This window comes from Phocoena sinus, chromosome 6 (genome assembly GCF_008692025.1).
Source record: "Phocoena sinus isolate mPhoSin1 chromosome 6, mPhoSin1.pri, whole genome shotgun sequence".
Classification (NCBI taxonomy): domain Eukaryota; kingdom Metazoa; phylum Chordata; class Mammalia; order Artiodactyla; family Phocoenidae; genus Phocoena; species Phocoena sinus.
Genome location: NC_045768.1, coordinates 50,526,373 through 50,536,050, shown reverse-complemented (window position 1 = coordinate 50,536,050; position 9,678 = coordinate 50,526,373). Strand labels below are relative to the sequence as shown.

The 9,678-nt window shown below is 44.7% G+C and overlaps 1 protein-coding gene across 2 annotated transcripts in view; it reads left to right on the top strand.

The window, feature by feature from the left end:
- The first annotated feature begins 4,029 nt into the window (after window positions 1–4,029).
- Window positions 4,030–9,678, top strand: part of FAM189A2 (family with sequence similarity 189 member A2) — a 61,501-nt gene continuing 55,852 nt past the window's right edge. Inside the window, exon 1 of one of the 2 annotated variants that reach the window (XM_032635693.1) lies at window positions 4,030–4,458. In XM_032635693.1, the coding sequence (XP_032491584.1) occupies window positions 4,045–4,458 (414 nt within the window). In that variant the 5' untranslated portion in view covers window positions 4,030–4,044. The remainder of the gene's footprint in view (window positions 4,459–9,678) is intronic. The other variant, XM_032635694.1, reaches the window with a different exon arrangement.

The following is a 9,678-nucleotide window of genomic DNA, read 5'->3' as shown; positions in this document are numbered from 1 at the left end:
GAGAAATGGTGGGAAGAACTGAAGAGTTTGTGTTAAAGTGCCCAGCGTAACCTGAGTGAGAGAACCTGAATTCCTGGGAGGTAAAAGTCTTTGAGTTTGGGGAGTGGAAAATGAGGTAGAGGGAAGGGAAGAGTTGATGGAAATTTCTCCTCTTCGGATTTGGCTTTGATATTGAGGAAAGCTGGCAGCTGGGTTCCACCCAACAATACACTACAATCGTTGTTTCCTTGAACTTTCACCTACATAATGAAATGCCTGGTCAAATTTTCCATGTGTTCTTCTTTAATTATTTTTAATATTTTTTGGTAAGGGCTTTATTGAGTCATATAGATTCACATGTAATCTTTATTGAGATACAATTCACCCATTTAAAGTGTTCGATTCAATGGTTTTTATTATATGCACAAAGTTATGCAATCATCACCATAATAGATTTTAGATTTTTTTCACCTGAAAAAGTAAACTGACCCTTTAGCTATAACCCTCCCCCAATTCAATCCTCTAACACACCCCCTCTGCCCCCATCCCTAAGCAACCATTAATCTACTTTCTTTCTCTATGGATTTGTCTGCTCTGGAGATTTCATATAAACGGAATCATATAATATATGGTCTTTTGTGACGAGCTTCTTTCACTTAGCATGATGTTTTCAAGGTTCGTTCACGTAGTAGCATGTTCCACTACTTCACCCTTTTTTTTTTTTTTTTTTTTAATTTATTTATTTTATTTATATTTGGCTGTGTTGGGTCTTCGTTGCTGTGTGCAGGCTTTCTCTACTTGTGGCTCGCGGGCTCTAGAGCGCAGGCTCAGCAGCCGTGGCGCACGGGCTCAGCTGCTCCGCGGCATGTGGGATCCTCCCGGACCAGGGCTCGAACCCGTGCCCCCTGCACTGGCAGGCGGACTCTCAACCACTGCGCCACCAGGGAAGTCCACTTCACCCTTTTTTATTGCTGAAAATACTCCATTGCATGGCTATCCTGCATTTTGTTTATGCAGGAATTCATAAACAAATTCATAAACAATTCATCCATAATACCACATTTTGTTTATTCATTCATCCACATTTGGGTTGCTTCCACCTTTTGGGCTATTGTGAATAAAGCTAATTGTGTCCAAGCTTTTATGTGGATATGTTTTCACTTCTCTTGGGTATACACCTAGGAGTGGAATTACTGGGTCAAATGATAATTCTATGTTTAACTTTTTGAGGAACTGCCAGTCTGTTTTCCAAAATCCTCACTTAATTTTTTAAAGCCAACCTGAAATCAATGGCTCTGAATCACCATATAAGAACTTAGTTACATACAACTCAGCTTGCTCACGTATAAATAAGGACTTATTGTAAGCAACTGCTTGGCAGATGCGAAGAGTCAAGCTTGGGTTATAAAAGTCAAAGCTCAAATACTCACGAGTGCTATTTGGTATAATCTTAAAGGTTGGAGCAATTTTTTATGGATTTGTGTTTATGAAAAAGAATCTTCACAGCTATAAATGTGGCCAATAACAACAACGTAAAATAAAATTACTGCACAACAACTCTTAATTTGCAGCTTTGAAAAACGTTTAGTGGCCTGAAAAAAGTAAAGCTATTGGATAAAACTATCTAGGGATTTAAGTTACCCTCGGCTATCATCGTTTCTGTATAGGGAAATAGACAAAAAATTTAAGAATAAAGGACTTAGAAATACTTTAAAGTGTTTAAATATAAAATGCAGAGAACTGCACAAAATGTAACTCCATAAATTTTCTCACAGTGAGTCTCACTCATGTAACTGTCGCCCACAGCAAGAAGCAGATGGTTATCAGCTCCCCTGGAGCTCTCCCTTTCCAGCCGTTAACCATCCAAAGGAAGAGGATATCTGACTTCTAGCACCAACTTACCCAGACCCAAAGAATACATTTTTTTTTTTTTTTTGCGGTACTCGGGCCTCTCACTGTGTGGCCTCTCCCATCGCGGAGCAACAGGCTCCGGACGTGCAGGCTCAGCAGCCATAGCTCACGGGCCTAGCCGCTCCACAGCATGTGGGATATTCCCGGACCGGGGCATGAACCCGTGTCCCCTGCATCGGCAGGCGGACTCTCAACCACTGCGCCACCAGGGAAGCCCAATAATACATTTTTGACAGTATATTTCAGGTGTCAGGGACTGACCACAGGAATAGATATGTTAAGCTGACAGAATTTCCCAAGACTCAATCAGACTTTTTTATATTTCACAATATAGTAGAATCTTAAAAATTAAATACCTTTAAGCTTGTGCATAAAATAAAATGTACAAACTAGCAAACAAGAAGCTTTCAGTTTAACATCACCTGCCATTTAAGAATATGTACTGTAAAATGTTTTAAAGTGCATGAAACAACATACTTTAAATGTTTATTTTAAAAGACAGGTCCATTTTTTTCTCCAGGATTTGAAGTTTATTTTCAAGAGGAGTTTGTAAAAGAGATCCTTGGTACTATTAATCACAGGTGCTTTATTTATTTTATTTTTTAACATTTTTATTGGAGTATAATTGCTTTACAATGTTGTGTTGGTTTCTGCTGTATAACAAAGTGAATCAGCTATATGTATACATATATCCCCATATCCCCTTCCTCTTGCATCTCCCTCCCACCCTCCTTATCTCACCCCTCTAGGTGGTCACAAAGCACCGAAATGATCTCCCTGTCACAGGTGCTTTAATTATTCAAAAAGTGTACATGTAAACACACATGCACATTGGCAGTGCATCACACTGCGGGCTGAAGTAATGACCAAAATAAATATAGCCTTTGCAAGCAGAGCATAAAAACGGATACACATTTCCTTTGGTTTATTGGACAGGAGGATATAAAATACCCTCACCTTACTGATAAAATGAGAAGCCTAATACAAAGGCTGTCTTACTGCAAAAGCGACACTGCTCTGGTTCTTAACCTGGAAAAAAAAAAAAACTATTATGATCATTTTATGTATACGAACACTTTCAACACATAAGAATTCTTCCGAGGGAAGGGTAGACTATTAGGAAAAAATCATTTTACAAAGGCGAGTCAGTTTTTTAAGCTCTAAAGTTATCTTATAAATTACCAAAACCAGATTTTTATTAGGCTGTTTCTTTGAAGTTTGGGATTCTACATTCTACCAGGTGATGCCTAATACAGCTCATGAGTCAAGTTGAGTCGGCCACAGAGTGTAACCCTTGCCACGCGCTCCGTGCCGCCCCCGCTTCCTTCTTTCTGGAGGCGGGATACTTCCAAGGTAACCTTGGGCTCCTGCTCGCTCCTACTCTGGTGCAGGGAAAGCACTACCCCCTCCCCCACCGCCACGCCCCAACTTCCAGGCGGAGGGGCCGCAGCACAATGTCAGCGCCCGGAAGCCCCACGCGAACAGTGACTTAGCTCTGCGTTGTCCTTCCCCGAAGCCCTGAGCCTTACACTTTTCCCATCAAGTCACCCACAGCTCCTCTTCCTGCCACCCTCTCTCCCCGGGGGAAAAAGTTTAAAGCCAGGCTCCCTTCGTATTAAAGGTTGCCAGAGTTGCTCTCTGGGCTGGACCTGAAGGGGCCGAGGGTCCACAGCGCTTCGGCGGCGCTCCTGTCCCGCCCCAGCTTGGCGGGTGGGGACAGTCTCAGACCGTCGGCTGCCTGTACCTCCGCGCCCAGACTGCCGTTCCTTCCTAGCCCGAGGGACCAATTTTAAATATTGGGGCAGGGCACCTTTCCTGGAGACCGGGGAGCGAGCGTGGGTTCGGCAGGACCCCAAAGGGTGGCGGCACTGCGCGGCGTGAGCGAAAGGCGCGCGTGGGTGTGCCCGGGTGGGAGTGGGGCGCACCCGGGAGGCCGGAGGCGGACCCGCCGGCTGGCAGGTGGGTGCGGCCGGCGGGAGTCGGGGCGGCGGCAGCGGCGGCGGCGGCGGCAGCAGCAGCAAGTGGTTGGGCCGTGCGCATTTCCTTCCCTCCCCCTGGGCCTCAGAGCCCGCCCTCTTGCCCAGTGCGCGGCGCCCGCGGCTCCGCTCCGCGTCCTCTTACCGCCGCCACCGGCCGCTCCTTCTCAGCCCGTCCATGTCCCTGCCCGTGGTGCTCCCGGGCTCCTGCTGCCCTGTGGCTGGGCTCTCGGGCGGGCCGCAGGCCGGGGGCTCGGGCGCCGCGGCGGCCGCCGCCCAGGAGCCGCCGCTGCCCCCGCTACGGCCGCGCTGGCCCCGGGCCGCGCTGCAGCCCCCGGCGCGGCCTCGCTGCGCGGCCACCGCCGCCGCCGCCGGGGTGCTGGCCCCGCCGCCCGCGCTCTCCTCCCGCCGGGCCGCCGCCGCCGCCGCCGCGGCCCCCGGCTCGGCGCTGCTGCCCGCTCGCCCGCTGTTGTCGCTCGGTCTGCTGCAGCTGATCCTGGGCTGCTGTATGGTGGCACTCAGCTTCGGGGCGCTGTCGCTGAGCAGCTCCCCGCAGGTGAAGAACTCGTGCCCGTTCTGGGCCGGCTCTTCGGTGAGTGCCGCGCGTGCCCCGCTCACTTCGGCAGGGCCCACCCGGGGAGCAGGGGGGCTCAGGCCGTTCGCCTCCACTGCCCCGTGATTGATCGCCCCAGGGCTGCCCTTCGGGAGCACAGCCTCTCAGGCCAGTTGAAGTTTTTGGAGGCGTTGAGGCTGGGGAAAAATAAAGGGGTAAGAGAGAGAGGAATTCTGGGGTGAATTGGGTTGCACCTGGACAGTGTCTATTCCTTGTAGGCTAAAGGGTTTTGTTGTTCCTGTCAAACTAATAGAATAAACCCGATTTCCGGCTCTTTGGGAGATTGGAAGGATGGGGGTGGGTGACAAAAAAGCGGGAAGAAAATGAATAAACTTCTTTCAGCTATTGAGTATTTACTTCGCTGACAACGTCGGCACGGGGAGGGCAAGGATCTTGATCTGTTTTGTTCACTGATGTATCAACAGTGCCTGGCACATAGTAGGAGTATTTGTGGGATGGATGAAGTGACAGGTTGGCGCACGTCACTTGTTTTTATTCCGGACTAAGGCACAAGTAAATGTGAAGTGTCTGGTGTAGGCTAGCTCCACTGTATCTGGGGACGAGTTCAGGAGGTAATAACAGGGTGTGTGAACGCACCCACGTACTTGGTCATTAAAGGAGGGCCCTAAGCCCGCACTAGGTTCCTCGAGCCACGCAGACTGATGGGCAGAATTTAATTCTCCAGAACCCGAACCCATCGTGGATGAGCTTGCCGAAGTCCCAACTAGCCGGAGATGTCTGCCCCGCTCCGGTACAGGCCCTACCGGCCCTGCCTCCTCGGACAGGAAGGCTGTTCTGGGGCAAAAGGCTGCTGCCCTCGAGCGTTTATGGAAACGGGTGGCTCCTCGTCCCTGCCTCCTAACGATTTCACAGCTTCCAAGGCATCCTGCGTCTTGAGGTTTGCTGAGGATTGAGAGACCTGGAAATAGGTTTTCGTGGAATGATTGTGGAAGATGAATATTTAAAGTAAACGGCCTTTCTCTAAACTAAATCTAAAAGCCTGGCAATGCCTATAGTTTTTACTAAGATCTGTAATGAATGTATATTTTGAATGGCTGAAAATTGTCCTTGCAGGTCCACACAAACCCAGATTCAAGACCAAATTTTAAGAATATAGGGAGAAATAGTTGAACCCAAAGTAATTGTTTGAATAAGACCTGTAAGAACATTAGGTACCTAGAGCCTGGCCTGGCATTTTATACTTAAACTGATGCCAGTTTGTTCTTTTTGAAATACTTTAATGCTGGATGATCTTACTGTGGTGGGTGGAATTCACAATCTGTGCATCGTGTAAAAGGAATCCCACCCTCCTGGCCCTACCCTTGGGCTCTCCCACTGGCCTCTGGGAGTCCTTTAAAACTTCAGAAAGAGGAGTATTCCCAACATGGTAGGGATTAGATCCGTTATGCTCCTTAGTCCACTTGTCAGACTAAATTCAGCCAAATGGTGGCTGCATTTTATTTCTCTAAATACCATGGGGCAGAAGTGACTCTTGCATACATTTTTAGGGATTTGCTCTTTGTAAAATCGTAATCTCTTGTCTTCTCAAAGATAGCTAGTAAAAAAAAAAAAAAAAAAGATAGCTAGTTTAGGATTATTGAAAACTATTTTTTTCTCTCCTAAAATTAAACCCCTAAATCAGTGTACTATTGTGAGTTATTTCAGAGGTAAATACACTTTAGATGTCAGTCAAGCCATAGTTAGATTTGATGAACTATTAAAAAAGAAAAAAAAAAGAGGAATCAACCAGAAGATAAAGGCTGCTAGCTTGGGCCTGCTGGCTGGGCACACCCTTGTCTCTGGGACCCAGCAAACCAGAGCAGGGAAAGAATGAGTGATTTGGAACTAAGTCTCTTCCACAGGGTCCTTTTCCCACACTGTGCCCCCAACTCTATACGCAAACTTGCAACTGTTTGTTATTCTTATTTGTTGTGGCCTGTTTCTGAGGTTGTCCTCAGAATTTGCAAAGTGACAACAGAACCAACAGATAGTACATGTCCGGAACAACTGAATAGGGTTTGAGAATGGCATTAAGCCTCATGACTCTCCTGGTGTTGCAGGAAAAAAATCTCAGCAGTAGCATACCTTTTGAATTTATGTGTGTGAGAGAGATGTTTTTTTTTTAAACTCTGCTTTATGGAAAATTTTAAATTTATTCAAACACTGTACAATGAATCTTCATATACCCCTCACCCAGCTCTAACAGTTGTTTTATCTCCTGTACCTCTTTCTGGCTCTGCTGCCGGCTCTGTGTGTTCTTTTTTTTTTGGCTGCACCGGGCAGCTTGTGGGATCTTAGTTCCCCGGGCTCTCGGCAGTGAAAGCGCAGAGTCCTAACCACTGCACCACCAAGGAATTCCCTTTATGTGTTCTGATGACTCCAGAAGGATGGGTGTTCTAAGCAGGGTAGAAATTAGCTTCAGCATGCCCTCTCATCCATTTGTCAGATTCACTTCCCACGTTATTTTGAAACAAATCTCAGACATCACATCATTACACCTGTAAATATTTCAATACATGTATGTTTTTAAAAAGAAAATATAAGTGGACTAGAGAGACAGCAGAGAAGTGACCAGGAAGTCTTAAGAACCCCACTCTACCTTTAAAATTTTATTTTGAAAATTTAAAATCTCAACACATATAGAAAGAACCCCCATTGACCCGTCACCCAGCTTCAGTAGTTATCAACATTTACATGGTCACTGTATACTCACACCCACTCCCCCTTGGTAATACCCACTGGATTATTTTAAGGCAAATCTCCAGTATTGTAGTTTCAGCATTAAATATTTCAGAATGTATTTCTAAAAGAAAGGGGCTTAATAGTTAAAAGGAAGGGGCTTGATAGCACGTTGTAACTAATTTAAAGACAGCTAAACTGAAGTTTTTATGAGAAAAGCTTAAGAATTATGACTTGAGGACTGCAGATTTTTTTTTAAATGACAGCTTTATTGAGATATAATTCACATTCCATTTAAATCTACTTATATTACCCATTTAAAGTGTGCAGTTCAATGATTTTTATTAAATTCACAGTTTTGCAACCATCTCCACAATCAATTTTAGAAAATTTTCATCACCCCCCAAGAGAAACCCTGTAGCCATTAACAGTCATACCCCATTTCTTCCTTACTCCATTATCCCTAAGCAACCGCTGATCAATTTACTTTATGTCTCTATGGATTTGTTATTCTGGCCATTTCATATAAATGGGGTCATACAACAAATGGTCCTTTGTGACTGGCTTCTTGCACTTGGCATAACGTTTTCAAGGCACATCCATGTTGTGACATGTATCACAACTTCATTCCTGTTTATGGACAAACGAGATCCCATTGTGTTGTTATACCATGTTTTATTTATCGCTCAGAAGTTTGACTGGCATATGAAAGTAGGTAGTTGAGTGGCAGTGCCAGCTTAAGTCTAAGGTTACTTCAAACCCACGTAGGAACACAGTAGAAGGATATCCTCATATTTCAAGCTTTGAATGACCATTATATGCCTGAGTCTGCTGTATCAACTAAGTCAGCAAATCTTTTGGCTGCAGTAAAAATTTTGCTCATAAGGGACAAATATATTCATTTGAAAGGACTATTTTGTTAAACACACTATAGTTCAAGAATATTTTTCCCTGTATACTGCTGTAAGTGTTATTCTCACCTTGAGCCCGAGATTTGGAGTCTTCCTTCACTTGTCTGAACCTTGAAGGTGTATTTTATCTATTGTAATATATGTTTGAGAATTAACAAGTCCTATAAAGACTCTTTTCCCTTTACATACTTACTTTCAACAACTTGAAGGGAGTGGTTTTTTTTTTTGTTTTTTTTTTGTTTTTTTTGTTATTTTGCAGTACGCGGGCCTCTCACTGTTGTGGGCTCTCCCATGGCTCCGGACGCGCAGGCTCAGCGGCCATGGCTCACGGGCGTAGCCGCTCCGCGGCATGTGGGATCTTCCCAGACTGGGGCACGAACCCGTGTTCCCTGTATCGGCAGGCGGACTCTCAACCACTGCGCCGCCAGGGAATCCCGAAGGGAGTGTTTTTAATGTGCTCATTGTTTTTGAGCACTCTGTGATCATTTATTTTCTTGCTGGTGTCCTTGGTTAATGACTCAATCTATTATTATTCCCAAAGTTCATGAGACTAAGCGAGTAGACACTTTACAAACATGCTGAAGTTTGACCCAGGTGAGGGCAGAGGGAGGATCTCCATGTTCGTGTTCAGGCCACGCTATCCTGGCTCCTGATTTGGAGGCATAGTTAGCTAATAGTAGTTAGATTCCCCTGGGACTACGGGAGACCAGCCTACCCCATTGTTTTAGATTAATGGAAGAGTAGAGAGAGTTGCATTGGTTCGTGTCTCCCTCAAAAAACAAAATTCCTGACTCTGATGATGTATATGATCCTTGGGAGATATTTCAGGCAAGTGGTAGAGAATTAGTTATTGTTTTTTGTTTTTCTCTGGGGGCCCTAATAGCCTTTATCATCTACATACATTCATGTCTCTCTGTTGAAGTCACTGACCTGAACTCATGGTCCCCCCTCCCTTGAGTCTGTGATTCTTTGGCAAGATTCCAGTTCCTTATAAAGAGACAGACATTGGTGAACCTTAAGGTAAACCTATTAAAAAAATTTACAATGACAATGTAAAAAAAAAGAATGAATGGTCCAGAGTGGAAACTAACACAAAAATTCTAGTCTCTACCAGTTAAACAACATTAAGTACATTTTTTTTCTATCATAATCATCAAATACTACTTTAATATTGAAGGAGTATTTTTAAGTATAACTTTTGAGATGAATTTAATTTTCTTTGGTCCTTTATTTTACACAACAGCAGAGTCACATGATAAGTTCTTTTTCTAATTGGAGTATAATTGCTTTACAATATTGTGTTAGTTTATACTGTACAGCAAAGTGAATCAGCTATACGTATACATATATCCCCTCCTTTTTGGACTTCCTTCCCATTTAGGCCCCCACAGAGCACTGAGTGGAGTTCCCTGTGCTATACAGTAGGTTCTCATTAGTTATCTGTTTTATACATAGTAGTGTATATATGTCAATCCCAATCTCCCAATTCCTCCCACCCCACCCCCTTTCCCCCTTGGTATCCATATGTTTGTTCTTCTCTACGTCTGTGTCTCTATTTCTGCTTTGTAAATAAGATCGTCTGTACCCATTTCTTCAGATTTCACATATA